The 25859-nt window shown below is 42.2% G+C and overlaps 2 protein-coding genes across 4 annotated transcripts in view; one reads left to right on the top strand and one right to left on the bottom strand.

The window, feature by feature from the left end:
• The window catches only part of LOC146871863 (uncharacterized), a 30155-nt gene extending 18811 nt beyond the window's left edge, over window positions 1–11344 (bottom strand). The window contains exons 1-2 of the mRNA XM_085649163.1: window positions 11210–11344; window positions 9920–10012 (exon numbers count right to left, since the gene is read on the bottom strand). Of these exons, the coding sequence (XP_085505289.1) occupies window positions 9920–10012; window positions 11210–11344 (228 nt within the window). The remainder of the gene's footprint in view (window positions 1–9919; window positions 10013–11209) is intronic.
• Window positions 11345–15279: 3935 nt separating this feature from the next.
• Window positions 15280–25859, top strand: part of LOC146871862 (G protein-coupled receptor 61-like) — a 178033-nt gene continuing 167453 nt past the window's right edge. For 2 of the 3 annotated variants that reach the window (XR_014981186.1, XM_085652030.1), the window contains exon 1: window positions 15280–15450. The gene's annotated coding sequence lies outside the window, so the exon portion shown is untranslated. Of the gene's footprint in view, window positions 15451–15836; window positions 16063–16541; window positions 16764–25859 lie in introns of those variants that run through there. The other variant, XR_014981184.1, reaches the window with a different exon arrangement.

Raw genomic sequence — 25859 nt, 5'->3', positions numbered from 1 at the left:
TGGTTTTTTCACTGAATTTGCAAGGTTTTTTTAAATGCTAATTCCCAACTATAACGTGTGTGAAACCTATGGTTTTTTCAGTGAATTTGTACGGTTTAAATGCTAAGTTACTTTACGCCATTCGTGGCGTGCGCGCCCACTTAACGCAGTTCGTTCCGTGCGCGCACTTTGCGCTTCGCGCACCGTGCGCGCACAGTGAGCACGCGGTGCGCTTCGCGCACCGCGTTACGCTAGATGGGCCATGTACGCACGATGCGCTTCGCGCACCGTGCGCACATGGAGGACATATGATGCGCTTCGTTGTGAAAGGTAATATTTTAATTTTTGGGAAAAAAGATATGCCATGCACGAAAGGTGCCCTTCGGGCACCATTTGCACATGGGGTGGGGAAAGTATGGATATTTTATTTTTTTTAAATAATTTTTACCGAACGCGTAATCGGCGAAATTATCGAAAAAATTAAAATTCCGTTTTTGGCCTTGGGGGATCTTTGGGGACTCCCTCAACATGGCTAGGTGCTTAGGAGCTGTCTAAACAGCCCCTTTACATGTTTTTTGCCTTTGTTTTTTAACCCCCTCTCAGAGTGCGAGAGAGAAAATGGCGGCCGCCACTTCCTGGTTTCCACCGATTCGAATGTTTACTAAGATCTAACAGCCAATCAGATTCGCGCACGGCACCGTACGCGTATGGTAAGCTTACCGTAAGCTGCCACAGATATATATATATTGATTTAAATGCTATTTTCTCAGGAACTACTGAACAGATTTACACCAGACCTACAAAAGGCACTTCCTTGACCTGAGGACTACCTCTCTGCCAAATTTCAAGTAACTCTGTTCAGCCGTTCGGGCTGTAGCTGTGTCTAAAGGTCCTATGGAAAAATGCATGGGAAAAACGCGTTTTGGGACCCCCCTTTTTTCTCAGCCCCCGCTTGACGAATCCCCCCCGAGACTTTCAGGGTAGGAGCGGAGCGTAGCGCCCCATTAGTTTTGAAAATTTCGCGAGGATTCGTCGACCGGCGCCAAAGTTATTCCAAATAGAATGTTGCGTTTTTCCTATGGAAACAGGGTCCTAACTATAACTACCTACTGGCGACCGACAGTAGGTAATATATATTACCTACTGGCGGTCGCCAGTAGGTAGTTATAGGTAGTTATAGTTAGGACCACGTTTCCATAGGAAATCCGCAACATTCTATTTTGAATAACTTTGGCGCCGGTCGACGAATCCTCGCGAATTTTTCAAAATAGGTGGGGCGCTACGCTCCGCTCCTACCCTGAAAGTCTCGGGGGGATTCGTCAAGCGGGGGCTGAGATAAAAGGGGGGTCCCAAAACGCGTTTTTCCCATGCATTTTTCCATAGGACCTTTAGACACAGCTACAGCCCGAACGGCTGAACAGAATTACTAGAAATTTGGCAGAGAGGTAGTCCTCAGGTCAAGGAAGTGCCTTTTGTAGGTTTGGTGTAAATCTGTTCAGTAGATTCTTAGAAAATAGCCTTTAAATCAATATATATATATATCTGAGCCAGCTTACGGTGCGCTTACCGTACGCGTACGGTGGCGTGCGCGATTCTGATTGGCTCTTAGATCTTAGTGAACATTCGAATCGACCGAAACCAGGAAGCGGCGGCCGCCATTTTCTCTCTCGCACTGATAGTCATGTTTAAAAAACAAAGCACAAAAACATGTAAAGGGGCTGTTTAGACAGCTCCCACACACATAGCCATGTTGAGGGAGTCCCCAAAGGTCCCCCAAGGCCAAAAACGGAATTTAGTTTTTTCGCTAATTTCGCCGATTACGTTTACCGTATGCGTACGGTAAAAAAATTAATAAAAAAAAAAAATTATCCACATTCTCCCCACCCCGTGTGCTATTGGTGACTGAAGGGCACCAATTGTGCATGGCTTATTAGACGTGACATAAACTGAAATATAAAAAAAAATAATCAAAAAAAAAAAAAAAATATCCACACTCTCCACCCCGTGTGCAAATGGTGCCCGAAGGGCACCATTTGTGCATGGCTTATATGTGGTGCGAAAAATTAAAATATTACCTTTCAAAACGAAGTGCATCATATGTCCTCCATGTGCGCACGGTGCGCGAAGCGCATCGTGCGTACATGGCCCATCTAGCGTAACGTGGGCACGCGGTGCGCGTAGCGCACCGCGTGCCCACTGTGCGTGCACGGCACTAACTGCGTAAAGTGGGCGCGCACGGTGCGCGAAGCGCACCGTGCGCGCACGGAACGAACTGCGTTAAGTGGGCACGCACGCCACGAATGGCGTAAAGTAACTTAGCATTTAAAAAAAACGTACAAATTCACTGAAAAAAACATAGGTTTCACACACGTTATAGTTAGGAATTAGCATTTAAAAAACCTTGCAAATTCACTGAAAAAACCATAGGTTTCACACATGTTATAGTTAGCGGAAATTTTACTGATAAAAAACCAATGAAATTCCCCCGTTATAGTTAGTGCAGGCAACTATAACTCACGCGACCGCAATCTTCTGCTGATGACATATGTGTCTTTATGAAAAAAAAATATTTGTAATATATGTATAGCTAAAAATGTATGGAAGAAGACATGGGCAAATAAGTGTCTAAATACAGTATTAGCATCAGCAGAGGATTGCGGTCGCGTGAGTTATAGTTGCCTGCACTAACTATAACGGGGGAATTTCATTGGTTTTTTATCAGTAAAATTTCCGCTAACTATAACATGTGTGAAACCTATGGTTTTTTCAGTGAATATATATATATATATACACATATACACACAGTACCTTCTTTTTTTCCTTCAGCCCGGTCTAGCCCTCAATGATTGCTATTTTGCACACATTTATGAATTCTTCCTGACTAGTGCGGATAGTAGTGAACAAATTGTGCAATTTGTTGCCTTCCTAGACTCTTAATCTATCTGCCCAGATGATGTCCTATTCTTCCCTTTTTATTGTTTATATATTGATTTTAATCTGTTTTTATAGTATGTTATTTGTAAAATTATGATTTCTTTTTTTATATTGCACAATTTCACAATGCACTTAAGAGCACTTATGTTGTACCGATTGTATGTGTTATATGGGCTGTGCCTGAAATAAACAGTAATATATATACATATATATATATATATATATATACACACACACACACACACACACACACAGACAGAGGGTTATAGATAAGTTATAGTTAGGCTCAGGTTTCACTTACACAAAACTAGAGAAATTAAGCAGTTATAGGTAGCTGAGCTAACTATAACTCGCGCCTCCACATTGCAGTGCTTATGACCTCACATATTACATCATTCATGACATGGTTTGGGACATCACTGATGCCATCTCAAATTACATCTCAAATGACATCACTGATGACATCATCCTGTGACTGTGAGTGTTTTTAAAAGGTTTATGAGTGTTATATACCAAGGTGTATTGATGAATCAGTGGGTGTATGAGTGCCTGTATGGATGTTTATGTGGGTGTGTGACTGACTGTATGAGTGAGTGATTAGGTGTCTCAGTGAATGTATGGGTGAGTGACTAGGTTTTGAGAATGTCTGTATCAGTCTGTCAGTTGGTGTCTAAGTGGCCGTGTGGGTTGGTGAGACGGTATGTGAGTGGCTGTATGGGCGATTGGTTGTCTGAGTACCTGTATGTGTGTATGAATGTCTGTGTGGGTGGGTGAGCGTGTGTGTGACTGCCTGCATGGATGAGTGAGTGAGTGAGTCCATGGCTGTATGGGTTAGTGAGGGGCTGTACAGGTGACTGAGTGTGTGCATGGCTCTGTCTGTGGGTGAATGGATGTTTCAGTGGTATATGGATGAGTTCCTGGATATGTGAAAGGCATTATAGGTGAGTGTTGGAGTATATGAGTGACTGTATGTGTGGGTGTGGTATTGTGATAGTGGCTGTATGGGTGAGAGTGAGCTTGTGCCACTAAGTGTATAGGTGAGTGAGTATGTGTTAGTATCTGTATGAATAAGTGAGTGTGTGTGTGTATAACTGTATAGGTGAGTAAGTGGCTGTGTAATTGACTCTATAGGTGAGTGAGTAGGTGTGTGAGTAGCTCTATGAGTGACTGACAGTATGTGAGTGGCTGTATGGATGTACAAGTGGATATATCAGTGGTTGTATGGGTGACTGTGCACTTGTGTCAGTGACTGTATAGGTGAGTGAGTATGTGTTAGTATCTGTATGAATAAGCGAGTAGGTGTGTGTGTATAACTGTATAGGTATGTGAGTTGCTGTATGAGTGGCTGTATGGGTGAATGAGTAGATGTGTGTGATGAACTATGAATCAGTGAGTGGGAGTGTAAGTGCTGGTATTGGTATGTCAATAGGTTTGAGAATGGTAGTTTGGAAGTTGGAGTGGGTGTATGAAAGGTTATTTTGGGATGCGAGTGGATGCATTAGAGATTGTTGATGATGTCATCAGTGATGGCACTGACCATGTCATGAGTGATGTAATATGTGAGGTAAAAAGCAGTGCATTGTGGGGGCGCGAATTATAGTTAGCTCAGCTAACTATAACTGCTGAATTAGTCTGGTTTTTACAAGTGAATCCTAAGCCTAACTGTATCCTTTGTTTTTTTCAGTGAATTTCTAAGATGTTTTTATTCCATATCCTAACTATAACATCTCTGTAACCTTTGTTTTTTCAATACATTTCAAAGGTTTTTTAAATGCTAATTCCTCACTATAACGTCCCTGTAACCTTTGTTTTTTTCAGTGAATTTGTAAGGTGTTTTAACTAGTAGTCACATTTGTAGAGTGGTGGAGAAAGGGAGATGGGCCTCCACCCAGCTCTCAGAAATCCCGCTGTGTAGTACGGCAGAAGGGCTTATTGGCCCTCAAGGTTCCGCAAGAGTAAATTGGACTTTATCCCCCAACCAGTAGTGCACCACAAACCCTGTTTGCAGAGTGGTGGCGAAAGGGAGTGTGGCCTCCAAAGACCTCATAGCAATCCCACTGTGTGGGACTCATTGGAGATAACAGAAGGAGGAGTTGGCCCCCAGGGCGTCCTTGGGGGCCAACTAACCCTCTTGGTACCTCCAGTAAGTCCCACACAGCAAGATTGCTGAGACCTGGTAGGAGGCCCCACCCTCTTTCTCTACCACTCTGCAAACATGCCTCCTGGTGCACTACTAGTTGGGGGATGAAAGTCCCCTTGGCTCTTGAGGGTCCTTGCAGGCCAAGTAGCCCTCCTGTTACCTCCAGTAAAAGCCACACAGCTGGAGTTCTGAGTGGTCGTCAGAGGCCATGTTCCCTTTCTCCACCTCTCTGCAAACACGCCTCCTGGCATACTGCTGCTTGGGGGAAGAAGTCCACTATAGACCCGAGTCCCTCAGGAGGCAATGGGACCTCATCCATCCACCAGCAGTGTGCACAGAGGCACATTTACCGAGTGGTGGAGAAAGGGGGCATTGCCTCCGACCACCTCTCAGCAATCCCACTGTGTGGGGCTTACTGGAGGTAACAGGTGGTCTTGTAGGCCCCTAAGGACACTCAGCAGCCAAAGGGACATCATCCTCCAACCAGTAGTGCGCCAGAAGGCGTGTTTGCAGAGTAGTGGAGAAAGGGGACGGGGACGTCGGCGAGTTGCCAAAATTTTTTTTCTATTGCTCTTTTTAGGAAGGTGTGGCCACACTCCCCTGGATCATTTTTGGCACAGGAACCCCCATCCCCCGGGGCCTGCTCCTTTAAAAAAACAATTCAAGAAAAAAACGGAGGGCCACCTAACCCCCCTCCCGATTTAATTTCGGCCCCACATAGCCCATCCCACAGGGCCCAGCCTTTTATTTTAGAATTGAAATGGAAGGGGGCAGGGTGCCCCCCTCCCAGTGACCCCATCCCACAGGCCAGGCATTCATATTTTGTTTTTTTATGAGGAGGAGGGCCCGTGCACCCCCCCCCCCCTCCCCTGGCTGATTTAGTCCTTGGGGACCCATCCCCCAGGGCCAGGCCTTTATTATATATATTGTTTAATAGTGAGGGGTGCCCATTTGTCCCCTTCCTGGGTCATCTTCGGCCCCATGGACCTTATCCCCTGCGGTCTGGCCACTCCGTTGGGGACTGGGTGGGTGAGCCTGAAGGCCCCCGCGGTCCCTGCCGACTCCCTGCCTCTTGCAGTAGCCGGCATTGCTTTGGGATCCAGGGAGCTGCTAATATGCCGCTCCTGGGATCCCAAAGCAATGTCTATTTCCCTGCTCGCTTGACAGCGGGTAGGGAAACAGACACTGCTGTGCATGCATTTTTGCTCTTGCTTGCTGAAAGCAGAGCAGGTTTACTATGGCTTAAGCAAAATGCAATGTCCCAGGGGTGGGCACCTCAGGACATTGCTGGAGCCGGCCTTGTGAGGTGGAGGTCCCCAGGGCCATTTAGGGCTCCTGGAGGGGGACCACACAGCCCCCCTCCTTAGTAAAGTAAGCCCCAGGTTGGGGTTGGTGCCTTCAATGGGGGTCCGCAACAGACACCCCTCATTACTGTATTTGTGCCCCGGGGAGGTGATGATCCCAAGGGCTGTGAGGGAGGCATAGGACCTCCACCACATTGTTTTAAAAAAAAAATAATAATGAATGTATGTGCCCCTGGAGGTGGCGGTCCCCATGGTAGTAGGAGAGCCACGAGACTCCCCTGCAAATAATTATATCACTGCACAGGAGTTGACGATTAAAAAAAATAAAAGCTTTTAAACCACAGCGGGTCCTTGTGGGACCCCATCGCCGTTTGTAGGAGGTCAGGGTATCCCTCTTTTCTTTATTTTTTACCTTTTTTTGGGACTCGGCTTCAAGCCGAATCCCAAGATGGTTGCCAACACTTCCTGGTTGAAGTGTTGGCGGCCAAACACATTTTAGTAGGATCAGTGAGTCCACTGCAAGGACTCGTGTCCCCAGACATCTATATTCTTTTTATTTAGGTGTCTGAAAAACTAATGAATGGATGTACACTAAATCACAAAAAGCATGCTTTCTCTACCAACATCTAGCTTTCTGCCAAATTTGGTGTAATTCCGTTCAGTAGTTTGGGCTGTAGTCGTGTTAAAAAAATTAAAAATCCCCATACACTTAACATGGGAAAAACACACTTTGGGACACCCCTTTTTTCTCTGCCCCCGCTCGACGGATCACCTGAAAACTTTTAACACAGCAGCAGAACTAAAAAGGAGACGTTTTGACAAAAATTTGTGGATATTCGTCAAGCGGCACCAAAGTTATCGACAAAACAAAAACCTTTTTCCTAAGGAAACTTTGGTCCTAACTATAACTACCTCTTGTCCAGTTCCTGTACTTTAAGGAAAGCACATAGCTTTGAAACCAGGTGCCAGGCAGCGGATAGGAATCTGCTATTTAACAAACAAAAGTCCTTTTGCCAAAAATGAAGAAGTACGCACACCTAGGCTGGTAAACTTGCATGAATATTTTTTAGGCATGGCCCTAGTACATGCATTCTGACCTCTCACAGGTCTTTCTCAAGACAGAATAATATCATTCTGTCTTGAGAAAGATCAGCCAGACTCTGCACCCACCCCCCCACCTGAGCCAGGCCTTGCACCCTACCACCCACCAGGTACAGCCACCCCCCCCCCCCCCCACCAACCTGAACAGACACCACAGCTCTTTTTTTTTTCAATTTTGTACTAATCCTGAAGATTTCCCATGGGAGCAAGGGTGCAGCACTGAATGTGTGACTCTTGAGGAAGAACAGGGGCCTGTGCTGACTCCCACAGGGTCATGGCACCCCAAAATTAAACTTTTATTTATTTGAACCCATAGAAGAGTTCCTCAGGGCCCTCACCCACAAGTTCCAGGGGTTAGGGTACCCCGTACCAGCCCCCTTGTATGTATTTTCTTTTCATTTCTAGGACACAGGGACCAAGTCACTGAGTCCGGTAATGGCTGCTGCAACGTTTATCTATATATTGTGGGCAGCCAATCAGAATGCGAGCTCCTGTAGGACTTGCAGTAACTTCTCCCTCCCATAGAAGCAAGGTGGGCGACAGGAAAAGAGTCCTTTCTGACAATCAAGATGCTCCATTATTTGAAGTAGAGCACTCGTGGGACTCCTGCTAGTCCTTTGAAACCAACTGTCCAGATATACAGAACTTCTATCTATCTATCTATGCAAAAAAAAAAAATGCCTGAAAGGGTATATTTGTATATTTACACACACACATATATATTTATATATAATTCTGTGACATAGTAAAACACTGTTACCACTTTTTATGTGCACTATCCAGTGCAGAACAGGAAACAGGCTTTACAATTAGTTTTTTTACCACGTTGTAACCTAACCACACATTTTTAGGCAATCATGTTTATGTTTTTACAACGGATGCCTTTACCATGCATTTATAGTAAGTTGGAGGGTGGGGTGTCACCCCCCCACAAATAAATTGTTTATAAATAAGCAATGTGTGGTAATGGCATCCGTTATAAAAACAAACACGTTATAAAAAATGTGCGATAAAAAAATATGTGAATGGAGTGATACAGTGGTATACTTGTTATAGGTGTCTTGGCGCCACTAAGGAGAATATCACTAATTTATATGTTGCAGTAATATCTGGGTGACGGTGCTAGCAGGGTGGGGAGAACCACCTACCTCCTCAAAATCTTTGTGGCCAAGGCCGACAAAACATGTAAACTTAAACAAATTCCCAGCACACGTCAAAAACAATGTCTCATGGATTCACAATTAATGCACAACAGTAAGCAGAAATTTTTGGAACACATGTAAGTTTTCATGTTTTTATTCCTGTGTGTGTCCAAGCAGAAATAGCTCTTGGAACAGTAGCAGCCGACACGTGTTTCGTCGCTCAGGGGCAATATCCTGCGAATTTTTCAAGGCTGCAAGGTACAAACATAACCAATGTATCTCCTTACATCAACAGGAGAACATAGCCTTACAATGATAAATGTCAAATTGTCACCAAGTACAAAAACTAGCATGCACAAGATGAAAAGTCAGTAAGTAATTAAACACAATTTTACGAAAAATGTCCCAAGAGGGGACCCGAAACAGCCCCGAGTAAAGATAGAGAATAGCTCAAATTAAATTGCTGACCAAGGGTGTGTCCACACGTGATACGTGGTGAGCGTAATTATTAAAGTTTTCTTAAAGCTAAAATACTGTACTCCGAATTTAAAGGATGAAAGTAAGAACCACACAGAACCAAGCAACCAGAGGACTGTGATTGATGTGACGATATTCCTACAGGCTCTATAAGGAAATGGTGTTGTGTTAAAGTGTCGTGAAAAAAACGTGCACGTATAAACCTTATATACCCCAGAGTTTATTGAGCAAGTGAAAGGGTACCATAAATACCTCTGTCCCTTTCTATGAAAACTTCTGAAATATAATAATATATCGAGCCATAAGTATAAAGGCAGAGCGACCGCACTCTTTATTCAGTTAATGCTAGGGGAAGCCCGATACCTACATAATTTGTGGTTATACTTCCGTCCCACAAGGGATTCTGTATCAAACGACGTTCTGACTGGATTAGGTCCTGTAACCCCGGATTTGCATATGTTTCATAAGACACCGGATCTGGGGGAATGGATACCAAAATAATATCACTATTGGGCGTTAGGACCGTGACCAAAAGTCAGCTGTGACTATCTGTTCGAGACCTCGTCGTCATCACTGAAACACATGAAACTCCTAAGCAAACATTTGTTTGCGTGTAATCACTAGTACAGTTGATAATTAAAACTGTGCCATATCGTAATCTACATTCATATCGAAAATCAGTTCATACATCACGACCACATTGCCTGTTGTATCTATAAATGCGCACTTGTTGCTCTGGTTGGAACGTGAGTAGCATCAGAAAAGTGCTATAGCTCTGAGTCCAAAGCATACACGCCCTTGCATTCTAACCGTCTGACAAATGAACCCGATGCTTCTCTTACCTTGTGTGAGATATCTACGCGTTGCAGACTCAAAACGATCTCTGTGTGAAGCCGAGTACGATACACAAAAGGGTATTGGCATCCGGCGCTTATCTAGACAGCCTTCCCTTCGGAAGGACGTCATAGCCGAGGGACAAATTTGGCAACATGGACAAAGGACTAAGATACCTATTTTCTCATCTGGTGGCCATCTTAGAGTGAAGATTTCTATTTTAAGACATCTCCCTGTATTACATATCTATTTTGTCGTAGTTCCAAATAACCAGGAAATCTAGAAGTAAAAAAGTAACGCGATCAACCAGAAGTGTCTGGTCATCAGTGCAAATGAGCGGGTGCATGCTTGCTCAGTGTGTCGAGCTAATAAATATGATCTGTGAGTGCATATTCTACTGTGAGTGTGCGGTCATTGTTTACATATGCTCCATCCCTCCCACGGTGTTGTAATTGATCGGTAACCGAAAGGTAAGATTTAAGGGAATATATAAGATTAAAAACAAAAAGCACATATTATATCATAAAAACCAAAAAGTTATGAACAGTACATTTCAGCGCATTTTAAATGCATTCAAACAAAAAAATGACAATCATATTTTTATTGTAAAATTACACATGGAGAGTGGCTACTCCATGTATGCTATTTTCCCAAGAAATAGTGTAATTCCTGCTCATGTTAAGCCCTATGTCCGTGCTACTTAGTCTCAATATCCACAGTGCCTCTCTCTAACGTAGGGCTGGTTCTCTGTTGCCACCCCTTGGATGTCGTAGTATCTGTTCAATGCCAAAATACTCGAAGGATTTATGGGTCAGTTGGGCAGGACACTCTGCAATGTGCGCTGCGAAAGGATATCTGAGGTCCCCTTGTTTCACAGCCTGTATGTGTTCATTTATCTTTTCTCGTAGTGTTCTTATCGTGCTGCCCACATATTTTCTCTTGCATTTGCATTCTATGATATATACAACATACTCGGTAAGGCAGTTGATGTTAGTCTTTATATCATAGGTTCTGTTACCTGGCTAATCAAAATGGGTCTTTCTACTGCATGCCCATTTACATGTTGCACAGTGTCCACACACATAAAAGCCTCTAGTGCGTTGTGTCAGCCAATTGTCCCTTTGCTCCTCCCTTGGGTAATTCGGACTCAGTATGTTCCTAAGGGACTTTCCACGTCTATATGTGATGTTGGGTCTGTCTGTTATATGTTCGCTCAGAGATTTGTCTGCCCTCAGTAAGTGCCAGTGTCTGTTGAGACTCCGCAGCAATATACTGGACCAGTCGTTGTAACCTGTTACCATTCTTAGTTTGTTGTCTGAGTTGGTGGGATTAGTACGTTCTTTCAGGGTGTCAAGTCTTTTGATTCTGCTTATACGTTTGGCTGCCTTTTTCAGAGTGTTGCTATCATAACCCCTATGTCGGAACCTAGTCATTACTCTTTTCTTGCACTCCTCAAACTCAGGGTCAAAACTACAATTTCGCCTAACTCTGACCAGTTCACCAAATGGGATAGATTTAATCTGGTGTGAAGGATGGGCACTGAAGGCATGCAGCAGTGAATTGCATGCAGTTTGTTTTCGGTATAGTCTGCTATGGATTAGGTTGTCCCTGATATAAAATTGGACATCCAAAAAGGAGATCTCGTTCCTACTGTATTGAGATGTGAAAGCAATGTTGTAATTATTGCTGTTTAAATGTTCAATGAAATTAACCAGTTTGACAGGAGAACCTGTCCAGATCATAAGGCAGTCATCTATGTAGCTGCCCTAATACAGTATGGACTCATTCCACTCGGATCCCATGGGGCCCCAGATCCTCATCTTCTCGAACCAACCCATGAACAGGTTCGCGTATGAAGGAGAGTATCTGGAACCCATGGTAACCCCTTGCTTTTGTATGTACCATCTGTCCTTAAATACCCATTGTTATCCAAAATGAGCTCTATCATCTCGATAAGAATCTCCGTGTGGTCCCGTGCACTCGCTGATCTCGTATTTAGTATCTTTCTAATGGTCATGAGGCCATCATCCCTCCTGATGCTGGTATAAAGCACAGTCACGTCAAGGGTCTCCACTGTCATGTTTTCATTCCAATTGAGATCAGACATGATCCCTAGGATGTGTTTCGTGTCTCGAATGTAGGATGGTAATTTCAAGAAGGTATCTACGTATTCTGAAATCCTCTCTGTGGGTCTGTCATTTCCTGAGATAATAGGTCACTCCGGTGGGAAAGGGAGGTCTTTGTGACTCTTGGGAAGTGTGTATAAACATGGGTATCTAGGTCGATCTACCCTAAGGTATGTTATCTCATTGTCATCTAATAGCCCCTATCCGTGCCTTTGTTTGAGATGTTTATTAATGTGGTCAGTCAGTGTCCAGATAGGATTGTTGGGAAGGAGCTCATAGCAGTCTGTGTCCTGATGTTGTGATTAAATGTAATTTTCGTAATCTATGCTACGCATAATCACAATGTTACCTCCTTTATCTGCTTCACGGATGGTTATTTCTTTGTCACTTGTGAGGTCTTTGAGGGCGTTGCATTTCCCATGTGTGAAGAAATAAATTCGGTCAATGTTGTGAACTTAACTGATAAATGTTTGGCTGCTGATACAATTTCTGTGCTAACTAAAGGCATGAGTTTCTGCCCTAATGCCTTTGGCGATGTTTGTGACTTAAAAATAGACTTGTATAAGTTTATAAGGAGGATGAAGATTAAAAAACATTTCGAGTCATGTGATGATGGCAATAAAAATTTGCAACAGAGACGTGGTATGTTTGCCTCTTGTGAACACTCTATTCAGGATGTTCTAGACACAAGGCTCTTGTTGTCTCTCACTGACTGTGAGGATGAGGCGATCACTTCAGATATGATTATGAGAGATTTAAATGTGACAAGTGACTATAGCATCACAAGTAATCTTAAAGAGAAATAAATCAAAATAGACTCCAACACTTTTTTCTGGTAACAACATCGACATTTTCCACAAACTACTCATCACGGACTTAGACAAACACTATGACAGACAGAAACCTGTTAAGACCAAAAGGGACAACCTGACACTTGGGGAACGCAACGCCCTCAAAGACCTCACAAGTGACAAAGAAATAACCATACGTGAAGCAGATAAAGGAGGTAACATTGTGATTATGCGTAGCATAGATTACGAAAATGACATTTTATCACAACACCAGGACACAGACTGCTATGAGCTCCTTCCCAACAATCCTATCTGGACACTGACCAACCACATTAATAAACATCTCAAACGATGGCACGGACAGGGGCTATTAGATGAAAATGAGATAACATACCTTAGGGTAGATCGACCTTTCCCACTGGGGCGACCTATTATCTCAGGAAATGACAGACCCACAAAGAGGATCTCAAAATACGTAGATACCTTCTAGAAACCAATGGTGGTGAAATTTCCATCCTACAGTCGAGACACGAAACACATCCTAGGAATCATGTCTCATCTCAATTGGGATGAAAACATGACAATGGTGACCCTTGACGTGACTGTGCTTTATACCAGCATCAGGAGGGATGATGGCCTCATGGCCATTAGAAAGTTACTAAATACGAGATCAGCGATTGCATGGGACCACACGGTGATGCTTATCGAGATGATAGAGCTCATTTTGGATAACTATGTGTTTTTATTTAAGGACAGATGGTACAGACAAAAGCAAGGGGTTGCCATGGGTTCCAGATTCTCTCCTTCGTACGCCAAACTGTTCATAGGTTGGTTCGAGGAGATGGAGAAGATGAGGATCTGGGGCCCCATGAGATCCGAGTGGAATGATTCCATACTGCATTGGGGTAGGTACATAGATGACTGCCTTATGATCTGGACAGGTTCTCCTGTCAAACTGATTAATTTCATCGAACATTTAAACAGCAATAATTACTACATTGCTTTCACATCTCAATACAGTAGGAACAAGATCTCCTTTTTGGATGTCCAATTTTATATCAGAGACAACCTAATCCATAGCAGACTATACCGAAAACAAACTGCATGCAATTCATTTTTGCATGCCTCCAGTGCCCATCCTTTACACCAGATTAAATCTATCCCATTTGGTGAACTGGTCAGAGTGAGGCAAAATTGTAGTTTTGACCCTGAGTTTGAGGAGTGCAAGAAAGGAGTAATGACTAGGTTCCGACATAGGGGTTATGATAGCAACACTCTGAGAAAGGCAGACCAACGTATAAGCAGAATCAAAAGACTTGACACCCTGAAAAAATGTACTAATCTCACCAACTCAGACAGCAAACTAAGAATGGTAACAGGTTACAACGACTGGTCCAGTATATTGCTGCGCAGTGTCAACAGACACTGGCACTTACTGAGGGCAGACAAATCTCTGAGCAAACATATAACGGACAGACCCAACATCACATATAGACAAGGGAAGTCCCTTAGGAACATACTGAGTCCGAGTTACCCAAGGGAGGAGCAAAGGGACAATTGGCTGACACAATGCACTAGAGGCTTTTATGGGTGAGGACACTGTGCAGCCTGTAAATGGTCATGCAGCTGAAAGACCCATTTTGATGGACCAGGTAACAGAACCTATGATATAAAGACTAACATCAACTGCCTTACCAAGTATGTTGTATATATCATAGAATGCAAATGCAAGAGAAAATACGTGAGCAGCATGATAAGGACACTACGAGAAAGGATAAATGAACACATACGGGCTGTGAAACAAGGGGACCTCAGATATCATATCTCAGCGCACATTGCAGTGTCCTGCCCAACTGACTCTTAAATCCTTCGAGTATTTTGGCATTGAACAGACACTACGACATCTATGGGGTGGCAACAGAGAACTAGCCCTACGTAAGAGAGAGGCACTGTGGATATTGAGACTACGTAGCATGGACATAGGGCTTAACATTGATCAGGGATTACACTATTTCTTGGGGAAATAGCATACATGGAGTAGCCACTCTACATGTGTAATTTTACAATAAAAATATGAGTGTCATTTTTTTGTTTGAATGCATTTAAAATGCGCTGAAATGTACTGTTCATAACTTTTTGGTTTTTATGATATAATATGTGCTTTTTGTTACCGATCAATTACAACACCATGGGAGGGATGGAGCATATGTAAACAATGCCCGCACACTCACAGTAGAATATGTACTCACGGATCATATTTATTAGCTCAACACACTGAGCAAGCATGCACCCGCTCATTTGCACTGATGACCAGACACTTCTGGTTGATCGCGTTACTTTTTTACTTCTAGATTTCCTGGTTATTTGGAACTACGACAAAATAGATATGTAACACAGGGATATGCCTTAATATAGAAATCTTCACTCTAAGATGGCCACCAGATGAGTAAATTGGCATCTTAGTCCTTCGTCCATGTTGCCGAGTTTGTCCCTCGGCTATGATGTCATTCCAAAGGGAAGGCTGCCTAGATAAGCGCCGGATGCCAATAGCCTTTCGTGTACCGTACTCAGCTTCACACTGAGATCGTTTTGTCTCTGCAACGCGTAGCTATCTCACACAAGGTAAGAGCAGCATCGGGTTAATTTATCAGACGGTTAGAATGCAAGGGCACTGATGCGAGTGCTTGTATGATCGTTTAATAACTAAGACGTGTATGCTTTGGACTCAGAGCTATAGCACTTTTCTGATGCTACTCACGTTCCAACCAGAGCAACAAGTGCGCATTTATAGATAAACTGGCAATGTGGTCGTGATGTATGAACTGATTTTCAATATGAATGTTGTTTACAATATGGCACAGTTTTAATTATCGACTGTACTAGTGATTACATGCAAACAAATGTTTACTTAGGAGTGTCATGTGTTTCAGTGATGACGAGGTCTCGAACAGTCACAGTTGACTTTTGGTATCACAATAGTGATATTGTTTTGCTATCCATTCCCCCAGATCCGGTGTCTTATGAAACATATGCAAATCCGGGGTTACAGGACCTAATACAGTCAGAACGTCGTTGGATACAGAATCCCTTGTTGGACGGAAGTATAACCACGAATTATGTATATATCGGGCTTCCTCTGGCATTAACTGAATAGAGAGTGCGGTCGCTCTGCCTTTATACTTATGGCTCGATATATTTATTATATTTCAGAAGTTTTCATCGAAAAGGACAGAGGTATTGATGGTACCCTTTCACTTGCTCAATAAACTCTGGGGTATATAGGGTTTATACGTGCACAGTTTTTTCACGACACTTTCACACAACACCATTTCCTTATAGAGTCTGTAGGAATATCATCACATCAATCACAGTCTTCTGGTTGCTTGGTTCTGTGTGGTTCTTACTTTCATCCTTTAAATTAGGAGTACAGTATTTTAGCTTTAGGAAAACTTTAATAATTACGCTCACCACGTATCACGTGTGGACACACCTTTGGTCAGCAATTTCATTTGAGCTATTCTCCATCTTTACTCGGGGCTGTTTTGGGTCCCCTCTTGGGACATTTTCCGTAAAATTGCGTATAATTACTTACTGACCTTATCATCTTGTACATGCAAGTTTTTGTACTTAGTGACAATTTGACATTTATCACTGTAAGGCTATGATCTCCTGTTGATGTAAGAAGATACATTGGTTATGTTTGTACCTTGCAGCCTTGAAAAAGTCGCGGGTATTGCCCCTGAGCTACGAAACACGTGTCGGCTGGCACTGTTCGAAGAGCTATTTCTGCTTGGAGACACACAGGAATAAAAACAAGAAAACTTACATGTGTTCCAAAAATTTCTGCTTACTGTTGTGCATTAATTGTGAGTCCATGAGACATTGTTTTTGATGTGTGCTGGGGATTTGTTTGAATAAAAAATATGTGGTTAAGGCTTGCGGTGTATTTCTCTGCATTGTTCTGTCGTACAACCGTGCAGAACACAAAAGTCTCAAATGGTTTTAGAAAAGAAAAATGTTCTCAAACATTAGGCCTGCATGCAAGAGGCATAAATTTTAGGTGCACATTCCTGTCTACCAATGTTAGTAGATAGTAATTTGTGGCAAAAATAATGGGAACGCCCATGTACCACCCATTGAACTCTCCCTTGATGCAAATTAGCACACGGTAGTGCACAGCACTACTTTGCTTTCACTACTTTACATTACTTTAGGACTACTTTCCAACACAAAGCGGGAATTGTGTTAGAAAAAAATCTCAATACAACTCTTTGCATCAGTTATTTGGTTAATTTTATTATGTAAACTTAGCATAAAGTTTTATTGAATTTCCTCCTCAGTCTTCAGGGCATTTCATTTTAAATGCTTTCGGTCTATCCATTTCTCATTGGAATGAATTCTTGGAGATGGATTCAGGGGATTATAATTTAAATAAACATCATTATAATTTGCGCATTGATGGAATGATATGCAAGATCTTCAAGAAGTTCACCCAGGGTAGGACTTGGAGACTGAAATGCATGGGAGCGACCAAAGTGCTCTGAGGTGCACTGAAAGAGATGTGGCTGGGATCATAAAAGAGGTTACTCATTTCGACCAACTAGGAGCTCTCAGAAAGATCAGGGTGATGGACCATTTCTATATTTTAGAGTATAATTTGATGGTCTATGATACTGAATGCTGTGGTGAAATCCGGTATACGAGAACACAGGTATGGCCTTCATCAAATGTAAAGAGCATATGGTTGCTGATTCCATACTGTGACCTGGGATGAAGCCATATAGGAACAGTTCAAGTGTATTATTTTCCTTGATATGGTTAATCAGTTGGGAGCAAACACATTTTAATAACATTTTTAATAGTCTTTAAAAGAACGGTAACAACAGCTATACTTTTAAACACTTGAAGAATACTTAAGGCAGCTTGGTGCAACACCATTTTGAAGAGATGAGCTGGTGAGGGCAGCCAATGAATGAGAAAGACTTGAACAAGGTCTTTGTAATGGAATGTGGGATAGTGTAAGAAAAGTATGGGGATGTTTTAATGTCAGAGAGCACAGAGAGAAGATCACCATCAGAGTTGAGATAGAGACACTGGAAGAGAGATATTAGAGGATTTCTACCTGATTGAAGAAAGGTTATTAGTCATTGAGTTCCTTTGCAATTTTATTTAGAAGAATGAGGCTAATTTGCTGCTTGTGGTGGCACCGGGACAAGAAGAAGAGCAGTGTGACAGGTGCCCCTTATAACAGCAGACCAAGGTGGGTTTAACAGGAGCTTTAATGTACTAACCTCAGCCACAGTCTTCCGCCAGGCCAACTGGGCCAGGTAGAGTCCTCACTACAAAAACCATAAGTTATATTGTAGAATACATAACATGAGTACTGCAGAGCAAACGTAACACGGGGAAAGCATGTATACATTCACATCAAATCTACCTCATATCTTCTCCTTCAAACAAACAATCCAGAGAAGGAGACACTTTGAGAATCATTTGCATTGTGTGAGATATCAAATAATAAACAAAAAAACCTAACAAACGCCTTAGAAGTAACACACAAAACACATAAGAATTGCTAAACATAATCTTTGAGATAACCTGGTTTCCGAGAACCCTTGTTCCCCATACCCTCCCCCCACAAAACACCTTCCTGGATACCGATCATCACTATATTTGAGAACTGACCCTGAGGGTGGATCATGTGAAACCCCATCAGTCACTCATCTAGGGACCCTACTCAAATTCCATATCCTTGCAGCAGAGATTTTCACAGTATTCCTGTAGAGCTTGACTACTCTACATTGCTCAGTACATCCTTTCGTCCAGTCTATCCACCCTGGAACTAACGTCCTGCTCAGATCCCTGCCTCTGAATAGTTCAAAAGGAGTTTTAGTAGTCATCCAATGAGGAGACTCTTGCTAGCATCTCTTCCTTCCTATCCATTCCTAATGTCCTAAGTAACTGAATACCTTCCTTCAACATTTGATTCAACCTTTCTACCATTCAGAGTGAGATAATGCCACTTTCTTATGTTTAACCCTACACTTTTAAAAACCTTCTTCCATATTCATAGAGCTGAATTGCACACCCTTATTGGTAACCAAAAACTTGGGATAACCTTCTCTACAAAAAACTCCTGCAAGAAGATCTTCCCAGTGTGGTTAGTAATATCATGTATCTACTGTACCTCCTGCCAGCAGTGGAAAAGATCAACCAAAACAATAATATACAGGAAAGACACATTTCCAGACAATAGTTCTTTCAAATCTAGCACAACTCCTCCTAAGGAATTTATGGCAGTCTCCTGCAACACATGCAAAGCCATTTTAACGTTAATGTTAATTTTTTGTAAAGCACGCAAATGCTATAAGGCGTCTTGGCTCTGTGGAGTTGTGAAACTAGCAGTGGTATGAGTGGGGAAAAAGAGATGCTGTCTAGACTAAGCTAAGGTTGGATAGCAAAGAGCCTGGTTTTTAGGTCTTTCCTGAAACCGAGCAGGGTGGTCTGTGATTTTAGATAAAGATGAAGGCTGTTCCAAAGTTTAATTGTGCCACCTATGAAGCACCTCCATGCCCATTTTGCGAATTTGATCCGGGGAATGATGGCTGTTTTGGCTGAGACAGATCGCAACGCTGTGCCTGGGGTACACCATTGAAGGTTCTTTTTAAAATATTCAGGACCTGAGCCATGTAGGGCCTTGTGGGCGATACAGAGGGCTTTAAATGTGATATTTTTGATAGGCAGCTAGCGAAGTTTTTGTAACGCCTGGAATGCTCTCTGAAACTTTTGAATTCCTAGTAGCACCCGAGCAGCTCCATTCCACAGAGTCTGCAAATTTCTTAGCAGTCTTTGTTGCATATTGAGTTACAGAGCATTACAGTAATCGATTTTTTTATACAATCAGTGTGTCAGAGTTCATGGGGGATAAATGAAAAAATGTTCAGCCTAAACCCTCTGAAAACCAACCCATCCCACTACAGAAGATCATCCTGGACCTTCCAGAATGCAATATGCTAATGGAACATTTTCTCCCTAGTAGGCTCCCTATCCTTCAATGAACTGACGGGTTCCTGAAGCCAAGCATTTCTACATACCTCAGTCTTCCAAATCTCCTCAGGGAGCGCCTTCTCTGTAATAACACATACCCATTACTCTTCCTACAGTTCCTTATCCACAACCTTCACTGTTCCTCCTTCAAAAACCAAGCAGGATAAACAACCAGCTTCATAGGTGTACTCTTGCTGGCTGATAACCCACCAGCTCATCCACCAGCTCATCCTCATAGACCAGAGAATCAAGACATCTTTTCTTAAAGATCTCACAGATTGGCTGTTGAAAGATTGCACTGTGAACTCTTCTCCCCAAAGAAGGTTTCTGGATGTATTGAGCATCCAGTGCACTGCCAGAGCCTCCCTCTCAATGTTCGAATAGTTAAATTCTGCGCCCTTCAAGGTTCTAGATGCAAATGCAATTGTCTGCTCCTCGCCATAATTTAATACCAGCACAGCACCTAATACTTTAGCAATGATGTTCATTATAATTTCCTGCCTGGTACAAAAGTTAGCTTGTTGAAAACCACATTCACACAGGATTCCATTCAAGCTAGGTACCTTTTCTGACTAGGGATCACATGGCATGAGTGTTGTCTGTTAATTGAGTGCACGAGTGTGAGAGACCGGATACCATCGACCCTCTACTAGGCAGTCACCTTGCTCATGAAATTATTGAGATGTTACTGAGCACTCCAAATCTAGTCACCAATAAAAAATTACTCAACATGTAGAATGCATCAATTGTCCAAGTTTAAATTAAATAGCAAGGAAATCCTGAATACAGTTTCTATTGAATTCTTTATTTTTTATCTTCTCATTAAATAATTTTGATTGTAGTCATAGCCAGTGCATTTTGTTCCTCTTGGGAATTCTTCAGGGCTCCTTCCAATAAGTTTTATTGATGTCAAAACAATGACTCTTATCCGCCAATGAGTTAAGTTACTGGTCGGGTATGGTCCCCCGATGTGGTCTATTTTCAAATGGCGTCCTATGCAGCATTCACATAGCGTGTAATGACAAAACTACATTTATTAGGAAGTGCCCATTTTCTCCAGTGGAAGTTAAACTATGGGACAAGCTAGCATTGGACATCGTAGGGTGTCTTAGTCTATGTAACTTGGCAGGTAAATACATAGTGTTGGTTGACTACCACTCCCATCAGACAGTAACCAAGGTTGTAAACTACATCACTACTGGTGTCCAGATTACATTCCTTACTGACTTATTTTAAGTGGAGGATATAATCAGCATCCTTGTGATGGACTATAATGTACAATTCACCGTAGATTGAAGGAATCATTTCCTAACTGATTTGTTCATAAAACCCTTTAGAAGAGCCTTGAATTGTCCCAGAGCCAGTGGGCTAGTTAAGAGCATGATTTGAATGTTCAAACAATGCATCCAACTAGCAAGTGTGAATTGGAAGTCAAGTGTAGAGATCACTTCAAAATATCTTATGGCCCTATCACACTGCTCCTAATTTGGTCTCTGAATTTCTCCTTCCATGTCCCTCAGAGGTAGACATCCAGGCAGAAAATTGTCTCCTAACTGGTTGAGTGTGGGAATCCTGTGTGGGTTCAAAGAGAAAATGTGTGAGCGCAAGTAATCCAATATTAAAGGGAGTGTAAGAAGAGATATGCCTGAGATCATGTGTTAAGGAAAGTAAATGCATTGCTGGAGATTTTATGGTGGGCAAACGTCAAGCTTCATGCAAAGCAAAAGAAAGCATTTTATCTAAGCTGTTGACAATAATTCATGTCAAGCGCAATGTGGTGATCCTAGAGGATGGATGCAAATGGAGCATGAATGGACTTGCTAAATGCCCCGCCACACTAGAAATACAGAGTAAGAAATCTTGTCATGCTATTTTCTAAGACAATGTCACAGGTTGTGGCTCACCAATTCAGAAGAATAGGTGGGTGTCAACATGGCATAACAACTACCGGACATTGCGGTTTCATTTGGGATTGAGATGTGTTGATATTTATAATAAGCCTCTTGGTAATAGTTATTGCTTCCTTTTCCTTTTTTCCCATCTTTCTTTCTAGTGACATGTTATGCTAGTTATATTTATTCTCTACCTTTTTTCTCTTTACTAATTTCAGCCCTCTCTCATTTCTTGGTACATTGTACTCCTGTGGAATGACAGTTGGAGTCTTAAGATCTACAGCTGAATAAGGGCTGAATAATGAGTGAACTTAAAGTGTCTATATATTACTGAATAAACACCATTCTTTATGTTATACCAGTGTAGAGCCTTTCAATTTGGCAAAGGATATTTGTCCACAAAAAGCTCTTTAAAGTTGAGACATATCCTAATTTCTTCCAAGGCCTTCTTGGCCATGACAATAGGCACAACCACTTTGAGGCCTCAATGGGTACAATAACACTGTCCTCACACAGTTTGCTAAATTCTTTCTTGACAGTCCAATGGGTAATCTTTTTAAACTTGAGGCCACTGGTCGCACTCCATCTTTCAGACTTATCCGTGGACATAATTCTTTAAGCAACCCTAAAGCTCACTAAAATACCCAGAAACGTTACTTTCTGCGCACCACCTCCAAACATTCATGCCCTTCGTCTCTCACTTGTGATTCACAATTTGGATCTAAAAAGACCACTAACTCCTTATGATGCAGCAACTCAATAATACTATCACCCTTTACAGACACATAAACATTGTCAGAACCAGGCCTCCAGAACTGCTATAAAGAATCCTCACATTTTAATTAACAGCTCTCCCATAACCACCAGGACAAATGTCCATTTTCTTCTGCGTAGACACTTTCCCAAAGCCTTTTCTTTAGATCTCTTCTCATATAAGCTGTATCCTGCAACAGGAGGCAAGCATACTTATTCGCACTTCGGAGGGATAGCTGCTGACTTTGCACACCATGTTGTAACACCACCTAATTACATACTTCCTTAACAGTTTTGTTGTTCACATACCCTGCACCACTCCTGCAACACACAGCAAAATGCCCTACATTACCACTGTGATTGCACACACAGCCTTCATTGCTGACAGCCTTATCATTGGTTATGCGACTGGCTCTTCCACACCTGGAAGAAAGGCCTTAGAAATTATTTTCATTACTTCCATTTTCTTCTTTTCCTCCCCTTGTACTTGAACTACTTCAGTGGACACACTAACCAGTTTCTCCCCACCATGTTTTATGGTTTCTACACACTTACACATGTGTTGCATTCTCTTTTCAATAATAATCACCTCACGTAATGGAGGTGCATCTTCCAACCATAGTTCTTTGCACATGTTTATACAACTACAATTCAGCACAAACTCATCTCTTCGTCTGTTGATGCACCAACTTTGCAGCAACTAGCAAATTATCTCAAACGTGTCAAATATTTGCCAACTGCGTGTGCTACCCGTGAATTATTCTTTACAAATAATATCTGTCCATAATGGTACTCGTGTGAGGTATGTAATGCAAACCTAACTTTTTAGGGTTTATTTCAAATTCATTTAGCCTCCTCTCTTCCTCTGCAGAAAGATCTGGTAGGTTATCTAATGCTTCCTGCCACCGGCACCAAACAATGTATTAAAAGTGACTATTTTTTCTAGGTCCCTAATTTAGCCCCACACATTCTCTCATAGTTCAGGGAAACAATTTCTCCAATTTATTGGTAGATCCCAGTTTGAATGGAGCCAGAACACCTTTGAGTTCCACTTCAACTATTGCAAGGATGCAATGCAAAACAGCCGTTAAATGTACCAGAGAGACAGCCAGGTGAACAGTATGTGGCACCTTTTGAATACATCTCACATTAGACTGAATTCCACAAAGTAGAACAGTCTTAATTCAATGAAAGCAGAACTCCAACACCACACTTATCCCACCTCCACATTGGTGAGTGTTTCTCATAGTATTGAGGTATTGTCAATGCACCTGTTCCCTCATCCACATAAGCTATGTGACAGGTGGTACAGATGACAGCACGCCAAGTCGGTTTGACAGGAGCTATAATGGACAAACCCAAGCCACACTCTTCCACCAGGCCTACTCACCTAAGTAGAATCCTCCCAGGTTCTATTCTATAATACATAATATGCAAGTACTGCAGAGCAAACACAAGAATGAGAAAGACTGAAGCCACCTACATCAAATATACCACAATAGAATATTTGTCTGAGAATTTATAATAGTTTCTTAGGTCTATTCTTAGAAAGGATTAGATGAAAATTCAGGCAAGCGACTTTAGCTGAGAAAATGGAGGATTTGTAGCTTTTTCTTCTGAGTTCAAGATAGATAAGTCACCGAGTTTTCTGGCTCTTCAGTACTATTCAGCTCTTTTAACAGAGTGTCTTTTAATACTGTAATTTAATGAGAACCACCCACAGGGGAGAGGGGTGAGATCATCAATGATGGCTTCAGTGGTAGAGTTGCATTTTTTAAAGAGGAAATTTGCTTCATAGGAGGCAAATGATGGGGTAAAGGTAGAGGAGATAGAAATACTCTGTTTTTCTGTAAAGTTGGTAATCAGGCCCCCATGTACTCTTGTTTACTGTGAGTCTAAGTTTCAAGGATAAGGAGTGATAAGAAGAAATTGATCAGTCAATGGTCAGACAAGTCCAAGATGATAGCATAAAGGGTAGGGTGTAATCTTGCTTGGCTATGATGAAATTGAGGCTTGAATATTTTCTTTGGGTAGGTTTGCTACAAGGTTGAGAGGTATCAACAGAGAGAAAGGATGCTTGTTCACAAGAGATCATATCAAAAGATGTATTTCATCTGGTGTTACAGTCTCCCAGGATCACAGAGTAAGATAAGAGATGCCCAGAATTGTTATAAAGAGGAGCAGTTCTCAGTCTGCTTGAGCTGATAAGGGAGATATTGAAATGAAGGCGATCAAAGAAGACAAAGGATAGGCTAAGAACAACCAAACAGGATGGATTGAAACGATTGCATTGCCACCCTGCCTGATGTGTGAGTATTGTCGGGGTCCGCTGCCTGTAAAGGCATCCAATGTGCGTGCACATTGGTAGTTTCATGCCCAGATTAGTGAGAAGTTAAATGGAGGAGGCAAGAGGGCGCCATGTCAGCACAGTAATGGGCTTAATAGCAAGCATGTGTTTTATGAGTCTCGGTCTCAATGGAAGCATCTCCCGCAAGATTTGAATATCTCTCCAATCGGAAGCCACCTCGAGTGTGGCAGACCTATTTAAGCCATGTTACAAACCATCAACCTTGCATACTATTGAGAACCTTTAAGGGCAGGAGCTCCTAACCTACTGCGCATCTTTGCACTTCAAAAGACTTACCTGTTTCTCCTATCAGAGACAGCAGCAAACTTCAGCTGCATCTCCTGTGACCTGCAAGAGGGAATAAAAGATGAAAGGTAAGACAAGAGATCTTCAGAAAGAAGCAAGGCGCAGGTCCCTATAAGAATTATGGTAGACTTTTCTAAGCTTGTAGATTGGAAGAACTTCTCTGTAGAAGTTTCTTATTGAGATCTGATAATGTAAAAGACATAGACTTTGGCAGTTGGGATACTCCATCACAAATGCGATAAATGTCCCGTCTGCCATATTACAAATGCCTTAGGATATAATGTGCTTGCAATACGGCAGACAAGTTATCTGTCAATTTTGTGATGGAATACCCATTTACCAGAGACTAAATCAAGCCCATAGTGTGTGTGAAGCTGCATTTCACATTAGGGCATTAAGCAGTAACACAGTAAAACTGGTACGAACATTGTTTAACTTACAATGTGCTTTCTCTTTCCACAAACTCGATGTTGGTGTTCCTTTATTTTGAGATGCTTTTAGTATTACTGTTTTGTGACTTTAAGAACATTAAGGAAATGTTACTGTGAAACTGGACAACGTTCACAGTGTTTATTTCTGATCGCAGCGGCTGCTTCATGTCTGTTGCACCATTCAGGGAGTCCTTTCGTTGGCGCTTTCATGAGGACATGATGAGGAAGCTGGAAACTTTTGGCACATTATCTTTA

Source organism: Triturus cristatus, chromosome 1_1, assembly GCF_964204655.1.
Source record: "Triturus cristatus chromosome 1_1, aTriCri1.1, whole genome shotgun sequence".
Lineage (NCBI taxonomy): Eukaryota > Metazoa > Chordata > Amphibia > Caudata > Salamandridae > Triturus > Triturus cristatus.
Note: the sequence above shows the minus strand (reverse complement) of the source record. Positions and strands in the feature narration are given on the sequence as shown.